The sequence below is a fragment of the Chelmon rostratus genome, chromosome 3 (assembly GCF_017976325.1).
Source record: "Chelmon rostratus isolate fCheRos1 chromosome 3, fCheRos1.pri, whole genome shotgun sequence".
In the NCBI taxonomy this organism is placed as follows: domain Eukaryota; kingdom Metazoa; phylum Chordata; class Actinopteri; order Chaetodontiformes; family Chaetodontidae; genus Chelmon; species Chelmon rostratus.
The window spans coordinates 15,291,312-15,311,157 of NC_055660.1; the positions used below are offsets into that span (position 1 = coordinate 15,291,312).

General features: G+C 44.7%; 1 protein-coding gene across 1 annotated transcript in view; it reads right to left on the reverse strand.

The window, feature by feature from the left end:
* The window catches only part of adgrl3.1 (adhesion G protein-coupled receptor L3.1), a 106,856-nt gene that overhangs the window by 51,930 nt on the left and 35,080 nt on the right, over positions 1-19,846 (reverse strand). The window contains exons 5-6 of the mRNA XM_041933991.1: positions 8,315-8,424; positions 1,052-1,066 (exon numbers count right to left, since the gene is read on the reverse strand). Of these exons, the coding sequence (XP_041789925.1) occupies positions 1,052-1,066; positions 8,315-8,424 (125 nt within the window). The remainder of the gene's footprint in view (positions 1-1,051; positions 1,067-8,314; positions 8,425-19,846) is intronic.

Below are 19,846 nucleotides of genomic sequence, written 5' to 3' on the forward strand. Positions count from 1 at the left end.
CGTTTGCCTCCTTTCATAAATGTTACATCGTGTTGTAACTTAACCTTAACCACCAGTGAGTGACGGTGACATGATAGGCTCACTGTGTTGTGATTTGGATGTTGTATAGTCACTGTCACTCTTAAGCACGGCAACAGCATGCCTCCTATTCAACAGATAATACCCTGCTCTCACAGCAAAGAGAAAAAGAGAAAATGGCACATTTTGTTCTACTTCCCCCCTTTCCCTCTATTCCCATTCCTCCCTCCCCGGCTCCTCATTAGTCTCATAGCTCTTTCTTCCCTTCTCTCTCTTTCTATCTCTGTCAGGAACAACCAACTGTAGAACCGAACATGTCTTTTATCGCCTGCTGTTTCTGCAATTGTTACCATAATTCATTTCCCACTCCGTGCTTGGTATTCCCATCTTAGAATACTGGGGTCATGTTTTATGAGTGATGTGGGAGATGTAGTAAATTCTGGGAAGCCAGTGCGACCGGAGTCATAGGGACCTTTGTAATTTTACTGGAATGTTGTCACACACACACACACACACACACACACACACACACACACACACACACAGACACACACACACACAGACAGGCCAGATGTGCAGTGTGGCTTTCCCATTCTTCCCAATAATATAATTCCAGATCCCACGCAAAGGGCTGGGAATATTGATTTAATTTTCACTGGCTATTCAAAGCGCTGGCATAATTTTCATATCACGGGGAAAGCATTTGAAATATTAAATGTCAATGTAATTCTCTGTTCATTGGCTCATCATAAAAATGTGCTCGACCCGTGGAGAGTTTGTTAAGTGACATTCTACACGATACCATGGAATAATATGGGCCTGGAGTGTGTCTAATGAGAACCAGTGTTTCGAAATTGCCTCTATATGCTGAGATCAAGCTGTCTTAATATAGCAGCAGTGACTTTGAAAGAGATGTCAGTCTGCCGTGAGGTACAAAACGCTTCAGGCACTGGCATCAAAAAGTGACACCCAACCCCGGATTTTGAGCATGCGTGCATGTGTGAATGTGAGCGTGCTTGTTTCGCAGACTTACCTTTTTGTTCCACTTCTGCATGAGCCAAAGGCAACAGATTTGAAGGCAAAAAAAGAGGGAAAGAAAGCAAGAGAGAGAGAGTGAAAGAGAGAGAGACAAGAGACAAAAATAGATTAATGATGCAATAATAAGGAAATCATGATAATACAATCACAGATCTCCATAATCGTTCTCATATTTCATCCTAACCTTGTGAGAGTGCCAGGATGCTCTCCATGTGTGATTGGTAATAACATTACGTAAGCGTCTGAGGAGACTGCACTGCAACAGGGATGCTATCTGACAGTAGAGCATCACACATATGTCATACACACACACACTGGGGAACACACACACATACACACAGACACACAACATGTGCCATGCAGACCGGCAGAGAAAGGGAGTGGGACACTGAGAGCAAGCACACGCGACCATGACACAACATGGAAAAACATACAAATTCTCTCCCTAGAGCACGACAAAATGCAGCAATCCAAAATGACCTGAAATAATGAGCTCTTTAATGTATGCTAATAGCAACAGAGCAATGAAAACCAGAAAATTGATTTGATTACTGGGATAGCATTTCAGTGGACAAGCCAAAACTGCCACATTAAAATGCTTTCTGATGCACAGTGGGTGAGCAAATGCTTTGTGTATGTCACCTACTCTGTGTGACTCTGTGTATGAGTGCGCAATCATCTGTGTGTGGAGGTGGAGGCACACTGAATGCACTGGTTTGCTTCAACCCCAACACCAATTCCCTGTCTATTATATTCAAAGCTTTATCCTCAGAGCTTCGACGGGAGGTTGCTCATGTCGGCCCCTCGATGAAATGTGCGCACTTGCTCGAAACCTCTTAGACATACGAATTCCATTCCACCTTTCTCCCAGGGGGGGCCGAGTGGAATGTGAACATGGCAGAAACCTAATCCTGCAGGCAGTGCCCTTGTGTCTTTCAAGACCGTTAGAGACGTGCTGAATGGAACTGGCCTCCCGAGAGGGAGAGGAGAGGAGAGGAGAGGAGAGGAGAGGAGAGGAGAGGAGAGGAGAGGAGAGGAGAGGAGAGAGGCAGGCTGAGTCCTCAAAGGAAAAACATTTGAAAAGGCTTCCGGATGCCACATGTTTATATATAGCACAAGTGCACTACATATTGCACAGCACATGCATAAATTCTTCAACACATTAAAGCCAAAACTCATCACTGATCACAAGACATACACAAACACATGTGACGCACAGAAACACGCCGACGTACACACACACAAACACACAACACAAGCAACCATTAAATCCTAGGCTCATGAAAAATGCATAGTAACTAGTGCGGCTTAGCACAACTCCCGATAAATAAGCAATCTCTGGAAGGAGATCGTGTTAAACCTAAAACAAGTGTGTGTGTGTGTATGAGTGTGTGTGTGTGTGTGAGTGTTGTTACAATTCACCACAAAAAAGCAGTTCCCTTGTGTGAAAAGCTGGGAAAGAAAGCAGATAGTGTGTCTGTGCAGGGCGGTGTGTGTGTGTGTGTGCGCGTGCGCGCGATGGAACGGCAGATATTGATGTGAGAAACACACATACTTGCACACATTTAAACGATACAAAGAGACACTTTGCGGTTGAGAAGACGGGGATTAATGACACCGAAGAGCAAGGACCGCACATCACCTGAGTCTCTCCTACAACCACCCAGACACAACGGAAAACACGCCGAGTTCAAGGCTCTTGGTAACTAACAGATTTCAAATGAAAAAGTGTGGCGGCAACAAATACACTAAATGGCACACAAAATGTCAAACAAATGTCACTCAATTTGTACTGCCGCTCGTTGTTTCACCAGATTAGCAAGCGCCTCTGGTGACCTCATCGCGAGGCTATTTTTTTCAAGGCATCTGTGTTTTTAATCTCCACGACTAGGATAAGAAATGTTTTTTACGCATCGCACTTGTTCATCTTTCCGTGCGCACGACTTTACAGAAGTAAACATACATTTGTCAAAAGGTTTTCTCAAGGTGAGTTCAAGCACATTGCGGGAGATGAGACGTCTTTTGTGCTGCTGCAAATTCAGCGCCGAGAGCGGCTCCGAGAGGAAGAGAGGAGGCACGGACGACAACAGCTCGCCCGAAAACGTCCTTTACTCCCAAGAAAACGTCAACAAGAAAGCATCTTCTCTCAATCCTGCTCTCAATGTTGTTCATAATTGAATTCTGCAGAGGTGTGGCATGTTTTTATCTTCCCAGTATCTTTGACTGATCATTTGCAAAACCACTTAGACTGCACTACTGAAGAGTCGGTTCCGTAGCGACCCCAAAAAAAAGAAAAAAAAAAGAAATGCGCTCATTTATTCGTCGCAAGGCTTTGAATGAATATTAGAAAACAACAGCAGAACAATAAAAGTAACAGCGACGCTCTGTTGTGAGACTGTGTCGCCTGTCTAGTTGCACACTCATTAAAAATCATCTAAATATTCATTAATATCTGCCTTGGTATCTTCTCAATTTTTCAAAATATCTTTAAATGCATGAACAGCTCCAACACTGTACCTTGAATGCCTCCTCTGTCTTTTTCCCTCTCTTTCTCTCTGTCTCTCTCTGTCTCTTTCTCACTCACACACACACACGCGCACATGCACACGCGCGCACACACACACACACACGCGCGCACACAGAGAGAGAGAGAAGCAGTGTTAACCTGACTGTGCTGCAGTGTAAAGATAATTAGCATTTTTATTGAAAGCATATGGTTTATTAAGGAGGTATTCGTCTAGGAGGAAAGACAGTGTGTGTGCGTGCGCTCGTGAATGTGCGTGATATGCGTGCATGCGTGGGGCGTGTGCGCGGTCCTGCAGATGAGTGGTGACAGCGGCCTCACCACTATTATCTCTGATCTCCAATCAGCTCAGCCGGCTAAAGCCCAAGGTCATTTGCGGACACAGACCTTTTCCTCTTCCGCTCTGCTTTTATTCTATTCTTCCTCTCTGTCCTCTCGTTCTCACCTGTCATTCTCTCTCGTCGCTCCACGCTGTGCCTTTCTCTTCGTTCATTCTCCCCGCTCCGTCCTCTGTATTTCCACCACTTCCCCCAAACCCAAACCCTGTCCACCTCTCGCACTGTGTCTTTTATCAGTTAATTCATTCTTTCCGCTCCTCGTCTGCTGGCCTCGTCTAACCTATTTCTCTCTCTATCTGCGTTTCCGCTGTCGCTCCCTCACTCTGTCTCTCTCCTTCTGTCTCTTTGGTTCCTCTCCATCTTCCCTCGCTCTCTCTGGGAAACACAAAATCGCCTGCATATGTGTACGCACAAACACACACGCAGGGCGCTGTACGTGCTCATACAGAGGAGGGCCGAATCCTTGCTGTGAGCCATTGTTTCCACGGCGACACGCACACACTCACACATGTTATCATGATGAAGTTATTCCAAGGGTCCAATCTGACAGAAGTCTTTAATTGGACAAACAAGAAGGTGATTTTATCTTTTAATTAGCTTTCCTACTGAGCCAAGTTCTATTGTCTAAAATAGACTGCATGGGTATTGCATAACATATCACTGGCTTTTCTGATTAATACACTAAATGTGGTAGTAGGCTAATTGCTTCATAACGACAGTTGGAGAGCCAGGGTGTATTGCATGAAGATGAGGAAATGGGCAGCCATAATCCCAAGCGTTTTCCGTTTTTTTTTTTTTTTTTATAGTTTGATGACCATGAATGAAACAATACAAATCATCATATCTCTTTTTCTGCAGCATAGTGCCTTTGTAGAAATTAAATGTATCCCTGTGTGAGAGCTGCCAGGGAGAAGCAATTTGTACAGTAGTGTGCTAATGTATGGATATTTATAGTCTGCCTGCAGTGCTATGAGCAAGTATACACAGGTGGCTAATTACTGCCAAAGCTAGCTGGCTAGTTTGGCACATGACTGCCACACACTCATACCACGGAGAGCCGGAGAGAGAAAGCGAGAGAGCACTTGATTTTAGCTTTGGAAAACAGCCAGAAACCTGCAGTGCAGGGAGGAGAGATGAAGAGCTGTGAAGGTAGCGCATGCCAAGAATCCTCATGAAAAAAAAAAAAAAAAGGAAAAAGGAGGGGAGGTGGAGGGGCAAAATTTCCCTGAAAACTGAACCGCACGTAATTTAATTACCTGTTTTACAACCCACTTTGAGATTTGTTTACAATATCTATGTAGCTGGAAACATAACAGCTCGACTTCAGCATCGGCGCTCTGGAAAAGCGCAGCCACAAGATGAAGCGGCTTCGGTTTTGCTTGGCTGCAATCAGCATGCCATTAGCAACACCTGGCCTCCGAGGTGATCGCCGCGGGTCAGGTGTCTGCGCTCACCGACCAGCGCTACCAGTGCGCTTGCTGCCGAGGGACGCCTACTCCAGTTAGCTATTTGAGTGCACGAGAGCCAACCCTTCTTTCGAATGTAAACATGATGATCCGTTAAAGTTGCAGCTTGCGAGCGTTTTAGGAACGCGAGTACACTGTCATATATTTCAGAAAACAAGCCCCCTTTATTGATCCTTCTTGATTTATGGCAACATTTTGGAGATATATCACCGCTTAATGTCTTACAAAGCGTATCTTTCACAACAACGTGGTCGACAGCATTGATTTGCTACGGCGGGCGCGCCAGCTTGATCGCAGACGGCTGGATCTGCGGCCTGAATGTCAGCGAACAGGAGCATCTCTGTCTAAGGTTCAGACATTATTACGCCTTTCAAAGAAAATTGATTCCATAAATATTTGAAGGGCGCGATACGAGGGCTCCGAGAAGGGTCTTGCCACGTAAAGCCTGAGGTATTCACAGACGAAACAGTGTGAGAAAACGTGGAATCATGCTATCCTAGGACCTGTTTCACCTTTATAATACGTATTTTTCTATTCAACGTTGTGTAACATTTTTCATGGCTAAACTCGCCCACAGGAGCCAGGTAGTATATCACAGCGCTACCTGATCCAGCCTGAACACTTAGTCAGAACACGGAAACTGCTAATGTACTCTCAAAGGCTCTCTCTCTCTCCCTCCCTACCCCCCCGCCCCCCTTTTTTTCTCCACTGTTCCATCTCTCTCTCTATGTCCCTCCCTCTGTTAGCTGAGCTCTCTCATGACTTTGGTTTCAGATGCTGTCTATTTTTGCGGGGGGGAAACGTTACCCTGGCGGACCCATTGTTTATCAGATCAGCACGCAACTCATCTCCCTTTGCACTCAGTCGGACCCGAGCTACTGTTCTTCACGGTGATTAATCTATGAAATGAGTGGTGACCTATTTTCAAGCCGGCGTGCAGTTATAACGGTAAAGACGAAAACACGCAGGCAAGTTTCAAACGAATGCGAGGGCGAAAACACACACCGACACACACCCTGTTTTGATGCGCGCATGTGTGTGGCATGTGAGCGCGTGCGCACGCGCCTGGTGGGGCATTAAGCAGGTATCAGGTTGTGTATCCATCTGCTCCAGAGAGGGCTCTGATAGTCCTATTATTTAATCTGCTGGTCATTCTAGACGCCAGGCAAGAGCCGTTTACCCAGACATAATTGAATGCTTCAGTGTGGGAGATCACCTTGGCCGTCTGTATGGACCGCGGTGCCAAGGCTATATACTCAGGCCATGTTAGAGAAAGATTTCTGCAGCACTTTAGAGGAAATAAGCACAAAAACTTAAGTTCAAAATCCTTTCAGTCGCCTTTTGCGATAGAGCTGATGCGCACATTTCGCATTGTTGGGAGCAAGAATAGTGAGGAAGAGTTGAATAATGTGGCTGAAATGTTTCCCTAACAGACATAAAACAAATTCTGCTAGAAGCTTCACCTTGTTTTTAAAAAGAACTGGCAATAATTTGAAAGAAGGCAAGGAGGCAGTCAACTCATAACAAGATTTCACTTAAAATGTCTTCAAAACAAGTTCAGCTCAGTCGACTTGTTCAGCTATTTTTGGCAAAAGTAAGATTTACAGACAAGTTTTAATTGACTTTTGGAGATGGACTTTTTTACTTTTTTTTTTTTTGGCTGTAAACAAACCATAACTATATCTCATCTCGACTCCAAGGCCGAGTGCCCTCCTGTCTTTCGTGACTTCCACCACAGAGATATTTGTAGCGAACAAAACATGTCGCCAACAAGATATACAGCACTTCATGTGTGCAAAAATGGACATGTTTCCTTTGCACAACACCCACTGCATTCATGTGAGCTATACAAAGGAGATCATGCATCAAAGGTCACGTAGGATGGACAGATTTATCACAAAAAACTGACTATCATCTACTCTCATCTGAAAGTTACGTTTGGAATCTGCCACAAATGTAGGTCTACTACTAGACTGAGAAACTAGTATCTTCTGCTCCATTGAGTGGCTGGACTCTTTAATTATTTCCTAATGTGTCCTCACTCACTGCATTTTAAATGCACCATAACTTTGGCATTTAGCATTATTAATTCACTAATTGAGTTTTCGCCCGCTCGGCTGTTTTCAGGTTCTCCACCTGAGATGTGCCAAATATCAAGCATGGCTGCCACGTGAACAAAGTCAATCTGAACGCCTCTTGTGACAGAAAAGTAACTGGCGGGAGGCAGCACCGCGGGAATCACTTTAGATGTAGCTTTCTTCATAAAACAGACAGAAGTTGCATTTTAGCTTTGCCTTTATACAAACCCTCTAAGCTGGAGTGTAGTGTGAAATAAACATCAAGGACAAATAGATGCCTTTAATCCACCAAGTCTCCACCCTGAACCCTTATGCATTTATTATGCAGTGAGCTGTAACCTAGATTTTGGGGAAAACTATACTGGTAAAAAAAAAAAAAAAGTTTCACAGTTGTTGGTTGTAACCATGAATGTTTCACTCCAGTGAATATGACCTCCCAGTCTGTTATCACATGGTCAAAGGTCATCTCGCCATCTGTCGCCACTGGAGCCCACCCTCACCCCAACCCCATCCCATCCTTCCTCCCTCTGACTTTCCCAGCGAGCGCTGCCATCATAGCTTCCCATATTAACTCACTCTAGAAACTCAAATTACTGATGCTCTTGGATTCAAACTGCACGTCAGCATGTAGCACTGCAGGCTTTTCACAACCGCTAATCTTTCGCTAATCTAACAACAAATGTGTATCAAGATCTTGAAATTCAATTATTTCAAAGAGTTTCAAACACATTTCACTCCCATTCACAATATGTGGATGAATAACGTTGCTGAAGATGAGGCTCATATGACTTGTAGCAGGGCCACTGCAGAGATGCTAAAATACTTTTTTTTAAAAAAAGGGGGGGTACTTACTGTATGGGACGCACTCATATTGGACTTCCAAGTATTTGTATGTGCCCGGGCAGGGGTCAGGGAAGACGTCAGGCCCAGCCACCACCGCACACTGCGTACGGTTGTTGCATCTATATGAGAGAAAAGGCAGATATGTTAGTTGTGCGCATCCGGATGCACCAAAACATGCTCACAATCACTCACTGAAAGATGCAATCTATGTATCTTTAAAGGCCAAAGCGTGTGATGTAATATGCAATGAGATGCATTAAATCCACTCATAAAGTCAGTACATTCACCCCGACACTTAAGAGCCATTTGTGTTTAAGGACCCTTTAGACTGACATGAGAGCAGAATGTGTCCATACTGGTATAACTGGAGTGAACACTAATGGAATCTTTGAGCTCAGTTGTACACACGGTGGTCCACAATGGCTACTGAAGAGCTATTGTGCAAGAACACTTATGATGTTTGTGCGTGTGGGCAGGTGTGTGTGTGTGTGTGTGTGTGTGTGTGTGTGTGTGTGTGTGTGTGTGTGCAGCAGTGAGAACAATAACCTATGGCTTTCGGAGCATTTTGACTCCAGATAATTAATTTTAATTATCAGGGGGGCCCGCTCTTCTGACACACAAAAAGTAAGTATTTCTCACTCTTATTAACACTGGTTAGGCCAGGCAGCACACTGTGTATATTTACTATGTGCCTGTTTGTGTTTGCATGCATGCAGGTGTTCTGCTATAAAAATGCATATATGACATTTATGTGTAAGCGTCTGTAATTAAACACGCCGGTGCCAGTCCTCACAACCAAAGATAATTTGTTGGAGGATGGTTGGAGCTCATATATTATCATGATAGATGCATTTAATAACATAAAATGCTATCCCGCGCTGAAGTGCCACTTCATCTCAATGAGGCTTCCTGGCTTGAATTAATTATTGAAATGGCACAAATGAAAAATATTGTGTGTAAGACAATGGACAAAGAACGCACAAGGAGAAAAGGTTTATTTTAAGAAGGCTGATCAACCCTTACTCTTCTCATCTGAATTTTTTTTTTCAATTAGCACAACTGTTCGGTCTCTCCCTCCCCCTTTCTGCGCACCTGTCAAACAGGTGACACTCACATTAAAAACATTCAGATTCGCCCATTGAGATATTTTTAATAAGCATGCCAAACCCCTCAAGTCTCTTTTTCTTACAGTATCATTCAACAGTTTGCATAATGAAATATGCATGAGAGATAATTTCATTTTTAATTCAATATTCCCATATAACACAGAGAGCTGATGTAGGCTGCACATCCGCTTACTGTGACATATAATGGTGTCTATTGCTGACCGCTGTGCCCGTGGTTGAGTGAGGGGTTACTGGAGTCTAAAAGGTTTAAAACTCTATGTGTTGCGATGTCTGTCATATTCTAATAACAATACCCGCCAGTCTTCTCTCCTCTCTCCCTGCCTTCTTTTTTCTCGCCTCTGTGCTTTTTAATTTCTTGCCCCGGTGCCTTCATCATCGGTCACCTGTCATCAGTGCAAGTTTTGGACTGGGGGGGGGGGGGGCAAACTGACATGCCGCCATAACTTCACTCACAACACCCACCAATGGACACGACTGGCTGGCCCTCAGTGGGGAATCAGAGCGCAAAACCCCATTTAATGACCTCACCTATTTGCTAGAGCAAAAATTGTCCAGTAGTTGTGATGTCATCACACTAAAAGATGAGGACAAGCGATTAGAGCTACCTGTTTCCCCTCAAAACTTTGTGCACAAAAGTGCTGCCGCAGTCGGAAGTGCAGGATTAATTATCAGAGAAACCTTAAGGAGAGAAAAACCTGAACACTGTTAACACAGAGAAACCCCAGGAGCTTCGAAAAATGTCTCATCCCTGAAGAGGAAGGGAAGAAAATCCAGCAGACACAAAAAAGACGCTCGTGAACTGGCCGGTGAAAATGCACGACATCAAAAAGTCGCTGCACAAAGCCTGCAGAGTGCATAAGTAACCGAAATATAATACATGAAAAAAGATGCAGGGAACAGCAGCGTGGAAGAAAGAAACGATGCAAATGTGAAAATGTAGGTTTTTGCACTGGCTGTGCCTGCGCTTATATCTACTTTATGATGTGCAAAAAAGGCTTGATTCTCTGGACTTTCATGGCTGAGTCATAAAAGCACTGAAGGTTATAGACTAGTATTTTAAAAAGAGGGTATAGAGCAAAGATTTGACATAATCTCCTGCACGCTCAATCTCTCCGCTATCGCTCCTTCGTTCCCCGTCCATTTTTGTCCGCACTACCTTTCTTTTCCTTCTGCCCACACTCTCTAAGCCCAGATAATAAACTAATTTCTTTCTCAGCCTTTGTCTTCATCCTTCCCGCCAAGGAATTATTCCTCTCTGTTCCTCCTTCTTTGTCTCTCATTCCGACTGTCTGTTTTTTCCCCCCTCTGTTTATCTGTCTTAAACCCACTTAGCTGCAGTTTCCGAAGTCACACCCAGATATATGTGGTAGGCCTCTTATTGCTGGCTTATTTCTCTCTCTCTCTCTGTCAGTCCTCCCTCCCTCCTTAATATCTTTCTCATTCCTGCCTCCCTCAGGGCGTCATCTCCAGCCTCCCTCTGTTTCTCCCTCGATCCCTCCATCCTTAGTAAAGCCTGTGCTGACGTCACCATTCTGTCTGAGCCAGTAGTCTGAGTGAGATTCAAAGAAGACTCCCTCATGTCCCCGGCACCTCCATCTCCTCTGCTTATTTCTCCCTCACTCTCATTCCGTCCCTGCCAATGCGTTCATCCAGTGGCCTAACGAAACATCAGCAAAAATTCACAATTCCTCGTCTCTGCATTCTGACCTGGGATGAACGTGGCTGCAGAACATGCACATACCCAATACACACACACACACCTTTGCAACATACTGCTTTTCCTTCCCCGCATTCTCTCAAACATCGAAATAGCTCAATATCGTGTATGTGTGTGTTTTTCTCGGTGTTGGCAGAAAAGCTCCTTTTTTTTAATTAGCATGACCACATCAAAACAAGGCAGTGGCCTGGATACCGCCTTGCCTGCTGGCTTTCTTCCCTGCAACGTGCAACACACACACACACACACACACACACACACACAGACAAACAAACTATTCACTAACAAAGCCGAGCTGTGGCAGGCAGGGAAAGAGAAAGCTGCGATGCTGCAGTGGGTACTGCTGTTGTTATTGTCTCTGATGTTTTTCACTTTGTTTGGCAGACCTCCCTTCACTCCGTCTCTGTCTCTCCGTCTCTATCGCTCATATAAACATAACTGACTGACTGATGATTTGATGAGGCTGACGCCGGCTGATGGCACGTGTGTGTGCGTGTGTGTGCGTGTGTGTGTGGCTATGTGTGCGTCTCTATGAGCAGATGTAAAAATGGAATAAATATTTTTGTGTGCGCGCGCGCGCCTGGCCGCGTGTGTGTATGTGCTCGAGTGCAGATGTGTTGAAGAACTGTATAATTACAGAGCGAATGAGAGCTGGGAACTAATCCTCGCGAGTTGAAAGAGGTGTCTGAGAGTGAGTGACGCACAAAGCCTCGGCGCAGTCTTCTGGAATCAACATTCGAACACAGTCAAAGCACAGTCTGAGTCATCCGCAACACAGGGCGAACATGCTTGACACATACAAACTTTGTGTCTGAATATGATAAACACACACACAAACACATACCCACACCGTGCCGCCTGGAAGTATGCAAACATTCAACAGTGCTGGCGGGGGGTCCAGAATGTCAAGCGCTGGCTGCCACGTTACGTCATCACCCGTTGGACAACTTCCCGCCATCTTACCTGGGTTTAGTTTGCGATGGTACCTGTGGCAGCAGCTGTGCTTGTCGGCGGGGCAGCGTTTAACTGCTTTACTAACAGACCAAGGAGACCAGGGAGGCTCGTATTGTCCACGCGCTGGTATGACGGGCCCTTAGTGCACGGTAGTTATGAAGCGCACGCGTGTCGCTTCGTCACATGATCGAATAGAGACTTAACATTGGACAACATCAACAAACATGTTACCCAGCAATCATCAGTGCATCTTTGTGCATGGCAAAAATATCACAGAAAATAATAAATATTTATTCAATTGAATAGCTTTCATGCTTTATTTATATTTCTCGTAGTTGATGTAGAATAAGTAGATACTTATGTTGTAAATTGCTGCTATTTAACAAAAAAGAAAGAAAATAAAAAGAATGGAAACCATGATAGAAAATGGTATTATAGGAAATGGTATTAAATGACCATGCAACCAACTGAAAATTATGATTATTGGCAATGTTTTAAATAAGATATAAATAAAATGATATTGGTGGATAGTAATCAACACCATGTGAATATTTACTATAGTACAACCAAGTAACATTTTTAGCACAGCAAATTTAAATTTTAAAGATAATGTTTTGAGTCACCAACATTGTAAGAAAGTTGTTAGTATTGCCCTAATATTTGACTGCTAGAAGATATGCTCACCTTCTCTTCTAAATCCCATTTTGTAAAATCAAGAGAAATCCAGGAAGCCAGCTATGTCATAATCTCCACTAAAAGTGAAGACAAAGCAAATCAACATAAAAGTAATGTTAGCCTTTGCAGCAAAGTGGAACACGAACCAACCACACAATCGGAGAAAGGAGAACACGAATAACATTTATGAAAGATTATGAGATTATCATCATGATTGAAAGCATGATTTGTTCTCTTAGGGCTAAAAAAAAAAAATCAAAATTCTACCAGAATCTTTTTTTTCTAGACTGACAGTTATCTTACACTCATTAAAAAGACAACATAAGCCTTGTTTACCTCGTTTATGTTCCAATTACAACAAGTTTAAAACTGGACCCAGGTAAGATGGCTGCCATATGGTGCCATCCTGGAATGGCAAGTTACTGTGAGACATCAAGTGTTCTATACATGAATTAACATACAGGTAAACATTCCAGAATGCAGCAGAAACATTCCAGAGCCAAACTACACTGAGAAGATGGTAAAATTCTGTATTATCTATAACTGTCCATGGCTGGTCATCAGGAGCAATGTACTGCATTGGGTAGGAGATTCTCTTGTTTCGGTTGCTTCTGGATAGTTTCTCTCGCTTCTCCAGCGTTTGCTGCAAATTTGGTAGCCGTTGTGTCCCACTACCACATGAGCAAACTCCTTGAACACCGTGGAGCAATAGCCTGAAATCACTCCCTGTCTACCACTTTCACCATTTTATTTATAATGCCAGAATTCTGAGTGTGAAATGTATGCACACACAATTTGCCCTCACACATCCCCGGCATCGAACACAGCTTCCTGCGAACAATCCGGCAACACAATGCATGCAAAATATTGAGTGTATTATATAGGGTGCAGTGAATGAGAGGATTTTGGACACAGCCGAGACATTTTCATTTTTCTTTCTTGTCAAAATTTCATCCCTACACTTCGAACAAAACTAAATATTCCAGAACAGAGCTTACAATCCCTGAACGGCTTTGCAACATGCCTCAGAACTGCGTTAGCTTCTTTTGGCTTCTCTCTTCACACCAGCAGGAACATCGGCGGTTCAGAATATCGAGAAATCTCTTGCTAGAGTTCCCTCTGAGAGTTGTGCAATGGTCGGAACACGCAATGTGGACATAATGTCACCATTTCATTTTTCTCGGCTCGTTCACGCACACTGTGAGGTAAGTTGCAGAAAACAGATTGGGAGGAAAAGACAAAAATCTGTTTGTGACAGTTGCACCCTGAATGAGGAGATGAGACTATGGAAGAAATGGAGGGGATGGTTGGCATAGCTCAACGCAGGCTGAAATCATTTGAAACAAACATACAGAATATGGCCTGGAAGGCACAGTGATGCACAGGTATGGATGCATCACACCTCACTTCTTCTTTACTGTTTACTGCCATTGAACTTGACAGGAAAAAAAAAAAAAAAACCTTTAGCCAGCATTTACTTCCACAAACAAAAAGATTACACACAACTTGACGAGAATTATTGCCAGACAACACAGCTATAAATTACATCGCGTCGGTAGTCCAAGTTTTCCATAAAAATAGACCGAATACAGTATTGTAATGAGTGTAAAATTATTTCCCAGGGTGAAAAAAGAATTTAAGCTTGTAACACTTTCTGAAAAGAAATTAAATTAAAAATCTGCAAACTGAAAAATTAAGCAGAGGGAGTTGAGCAGTTGGAGAGGCATAAAATAAAGGACAGTTTGTGAAAATAACAAAAGGAAGGTGGAGAGATGATTTCACAGGGCTCTTTATGTCCTGCGGGACTTCAGGAAACCCATTTGACAGCAGACAGAGCATAGTTACTGTATCTCGCTACAGGATAAAAAGCTGTTAGGCTGGCCATACACTCCCTTCCTCGGTCTCTCTCTGTCTCTCTCTCTCACACACACACCACATATAAGATTCTGCTGCTACTGGCCTTGTTTCTGCTTTATTAGCTCCCTGATGCGGTTACACACACACACACATATACAGTAGGGCTGTAGATGGACAAACAGAGTGATGGGAATGGATGTAGAACAGGAGAAATAAAAACGGAGAAACCAAGGATGGGTGCAGAAGACTTGGGATGTTGTAAGTAATTGAGGAGTGATGCAGTGATTGTGATTGACAGAGGTAAGAAAAAGGGAGCAAAAGACAGGTGTGTGTGTGTGTGTGTCTATCAGTGGGTATAGTGAAGCAGACGCATCACATCCTGTGCGAGCACCACCACACCACACTTGTAAAGAAATGACAGCTCTGTCTCTCTCTCTGTCTTCTTTCTCCCACACACAAACACACACACACACACACACATACACACATATACATACACACAAACAGTGACGCACTCCTCTGCGGTCCCTGAATACGTTTCTGTCAGCTCTCGAGCAGCCTGTCAGACAAGCCACAGGTATAATAATGTTGTTTTCCCTACTGGGAAAAAGCTTTGAAATGTGTTACATTATTAATATTTGGATGGAGGATGTCACCCCTCTCCCATTTTTTTCTCCCATTCTTTCTCAGCATGTCAACTGTTATTTTTGACATGCAACATGCAACCTACACTTCCTATGCCACCGATATGACATATCCTGTCTGCAACATATAGCCTCTGTCTCACAAACTGCATACCCCTACATAGCTGGCACGCATGCACTCTGGGAACCACTCAAGTCAACCACTCACGTCAAGTGTACTTGAACAGAAAATGAAATTTTGATCCTGGATCCAACCAATTGCAGTCAAGTTAAAGAAATCAGCCGCTTCCACTGACAGAGCAAACAGTGAACAGATAAGCATAATGCCTGTAGCATAAATCCTAACTGGACGGAAACTGGATGCATGTTATTTCAGCCTTTAAAATAGATCCATGTTGCCGGTGACAGAGAATCACATTTGATCTATTTTCTACAGGGCAGTATCTTTTGGGACCAGGAACTGTTACAAGAAAAAAATAGCTCATAATATTCAATCTCTTATCAAACACAGAGGCACACAAGTAATGCTAACACAAACACATTATGGCCTCTTTCCTGCTAGCAGGCTCACGGCCAAGTAGTTTGTGAGCTCCGCCATCTCTCCTCTCCCCCCTTCTCTTCTTCCACTGGTAACCATGGCAACTTCCACGTCGTCCGATTCCAGGACACACTCGGGGAGTCTTCCTCCTGATTCCACCTAGCAACATTCCTGTGCTGACATCGCCGTGTTTCTCTCTGCCTCGCATCTGCGCGTGTGCGTTTCTCTATGTGACACCTCTTTCTCCACAGTTTAATCCGAGACCACCTGCTCGCGCTAACTCCAAATCCTCCTCAAAGCTAAAAGATGAGTAGCATTTCAGACAGCTGGGTGGTCTCTCGTGGACGGTTAAAGGCAGAGAAGCGTGTAAGACGCCGTCGCCGCCAAGACGACAGAGCCGCGCCACACCGAGACACTGTCTTGTAGGATTTAGTCAGCCTCACCTCATGATGCACACACACACACAAAAATATGCATATATGTGCATGTGCAGAGGGAGGGGGAGGGCTGTTACCTGTGTCCTGGTCTGGTTTTGCACTTCAATGTCAATGTCAAAGTATCAAGCCAAGTCTGGAAGTCTGTCACTGTCTACATGGAAGCGTGTCTGAGGCACTGACTCACTGGATGTGTCAGGCATTGTGTTTGTGTGTGTGTTGGAGAGAAAGAGAGACGGAGTGTGTGATGTCTAGACCATTCTCAAACCATTCTCAGGCAGCCATGTAGCTTAGGTGCTCGGTGAAGCATGATAACTAAGGTTAGCAGAGCTGTGGCGACAGGAGAAAAGGGTCAGGCGGTGGAGGCTTTGACATGTGGAAATACAGAGGTTCTGGGAGTGCAGCACAGCTGTCATCCAGGGTGAGTGTTGCGTGAGTGGGTGGATGGAAAATGCAGCAATGTATAGGGGACAGCAGTGTTATGTGCGTTGATGATATTATAAAGGAACATTTGCGTCCATTGCTGTCACACAGCTGAAGGAAAGTCGCTGTGTGTGTTTCAGGACTGACTGTGTGCCAGAAACTGTCCATCGTTAAGTGTGGCTTCACTTCTCAGTTCTCTCTAGATATATGCATCTTTCTGTGTGTGTGTGTGTGTGTGTGTGTGTGTGTGTGTGTGTGTGTGTGTGTGTGTGTGTGCGTACATATGCATGCATGTGTGTGGGCCCTAATTACCGCACTGAGCAAGGGTGACAGTTGGGCCCCCAGGGTGCCGCAGGGCATCTCCTGTAACCGTGGTGACTATATGAGGGTGGCAGCACGAACACACACACAGATACATACACCAACACACACACGCACAGACACATTAAGTAGGACATTTCCAGATATGACCTCATTCAGTGGGAAGCAGGATAGTTAATGGAAGGAGTGAGCAGATAGAGACAGAGAAAGTCAGAGATATAATAACAAGATATTATTGTAAATATCCTGGTGAGTCCACCTCTGCGAGAATCACGCACACAACACACAGCAGCCACAGCTTCAGTTGCCTCAGTGCAAAGCTTCAATTTAGCAGATAATATTGTTTTTGTGCTTAGAGTTGCTGGGTTGGAATAAAGATCAAAAATGTAAGATTCATGTAAGGTTTAGAGCATTTATTTATCCGTGTCTCTGTCATTATCTGTTCCGCCTCTCTCTCCTTCTCCTTCTGCCTTTGCAGAGATGGATTAGCCTCCAATGGAGAAGACAGATGAAGTGCAGGTATGCCTAAAAAAAAAAAGAAAGTGCCAGACTGTATGGCATAGTTCACTGGTTACACAGTCCTGGACTGCAGCACATGGCTAGCAATAGAATGCAGTCTTTGATTCAAGTGGTTTTCTATAATTCAGAGAGGCAAAGGAAAAGAACTTCAGAGGTTTTTCTTTACAGCCTCCCGCGTGAACGGATCAGAAGTGCATGCACGCTCGCCGGCGCGCATACACACGTACAAAAGCATAACTATAGATGCATGTGTTCACACACGAGCACACTGGCCTGGTGCTTTGAAGGCTGAGACTCAGCTCTAAAGAGACAGGCTGCCAGAAGAAGTTGACCAAGCTCGGGAACTGATGAGCAACTCTCTCAGTTTCTCGATGAGTGTGTGTTTGAGTGCGTGTGGGCAAGAGAGTGTGTGAGCCGGGTGGTGCATAGCTGTGTGTTTACAGCGACCGTGCACCTAAGTTCCCTGGGGCCACTGAAGGCGGAGGTTTAATCTAGAGACTTGGGATGTCTCTCTGGCTTTCTACCCTGGTGCCTTCAGTCAAGATGGGGCCAAAATATAGAGTCCTCATAAACCTCCGCACTCCTGCCTCCACCTCACCTTTCCCCAGGGCAGGAGAAAGAAAAGAGAGAATGGAAAAGCAGGAAAACTAAAACTAAAACAGATGGTGAGGGAGAAGGGAAAAGTGACAGTGAGGGCGAGAAACAGGGGGTGAGAAGCAATTTGAGGAACGAGAAGTGGGAAGAAAAAAAACTGGAAGTGGAGTGACAAAAACGGAGATATGAAGAGCGTGGCAGAGAATAATAGATGAAGCATGTTGCTATTTAACACTTCCAAAGCAAGTGAGAGAAGGCGGGTGGAAGAGAAGGGGGAACAAATCCCAACCATCGGCTTTCTTGTCAAAGTGTTTTCCTTTTGTGTTGAGGGACTTCTTAAACGGGGAGAGAGAAGAAGGCTGGGGGAGCAACAGAGAGAGTGAGAGGAGAGAGAGAAAGAGAGAAGGGCAAACAAGGTGACAAGATGGGAGAGGCGGCGTGGAGGTGTCAGGGGGAAAGACCGCTTGAAGTCCAGATGCAATTTTCTAGCATGGTCGCTGTGGCCGAGGCAGCCAAACAGGGTTTGTGTGCCTGCGTGCGCCGTCTACACAATCTTCAGCACTCCTCAAGTACCCGAATGCATGCGCGTGAGACCGAGAGAGAGCGCGCTGAAAGGTACTCGGCCCATGAAGCACTCGAGTATCAGTGAGGGACAAGAGGCGCATTGTGAGGCAGCTCCGCAGAAGCCATCAAGTCACTTTTATGTCAATAGGCGGCTATAACTTGCAGGCATTCCGCCATTTTGGCTCGCGGCTCTCTCCCCGTGAAGAATTGAACAGCCCAAACTGTCAAAATGCGTCTGTTGTCCTGATGCAACTCTCCCCAGTGACACTTAAGCGTTCGCTCAACCTAACCGCGCCCCGGCTGTAGCCAACACGGCTGCTTTGAAAAATACAATGAAATTGATCCCGATTTCTAGGAAAACACATAGGAGCGCAGAGGAGGAGGCTTGTGCCAGTCCGGTGAGTCTAGAGTAAAACAGCAAAAGCTGGAATAAAAGGTACATTTTCTGAATCAAATAATACAGGAAAGCCTGAATAAAAGTGAAAGGGTTAGGGTTAGGGTTTAAGCTGGAACAGACCTTAAAACAACGAATGCTCAGTGGCCATTTTGAAATAGGGGCATTTCAGTTCAAAAAGCGATAAAACGGAGTGAGTCATTGAACTGAGGCCAGTATATCGCTAAAACAGATTAAGCGTAACTTTCATGGCCACGGCTTTGTTTCCCCTTCAACCCAGTGTATCCCAATGGGGAGATAATCTGGGAAATGCAGCGATATCAGGTCCTCTCTAGGCTGCCTGAGAAGCCTTGTGAGACCCTCTGGAGATATGAGGCTTTGATATCAAGACCAATTATGTGGTATGGGCACACACACACACACACGCACACATACGCACACACACACACATACGCGCTCTGGCCTTGGAGAGTGGTAGAGAGGAAAACAAAGAGAGAATGTGATACTGAGGAAACACTGGGCAGGCGGAACATGCTCTGATTTTATCAGCCAGTTGAGCTGGGCTTGAAAACCAGAGACGATACAGACATAGAGGGAATGACAGAGTGGAAACCAGACAGGCTGAAACAGACTGAAGAAGAGGGGTGTGTGAGCACTAGAAGGAAAGAGCTACAAGCGTGCACAAACACACTGCAGTGTGAGCAAAAAAAAACCCCTCGATTCAGCCTTCAACACGCATTAACAAGTGCGCGCGCACACACACACACACACACACACACA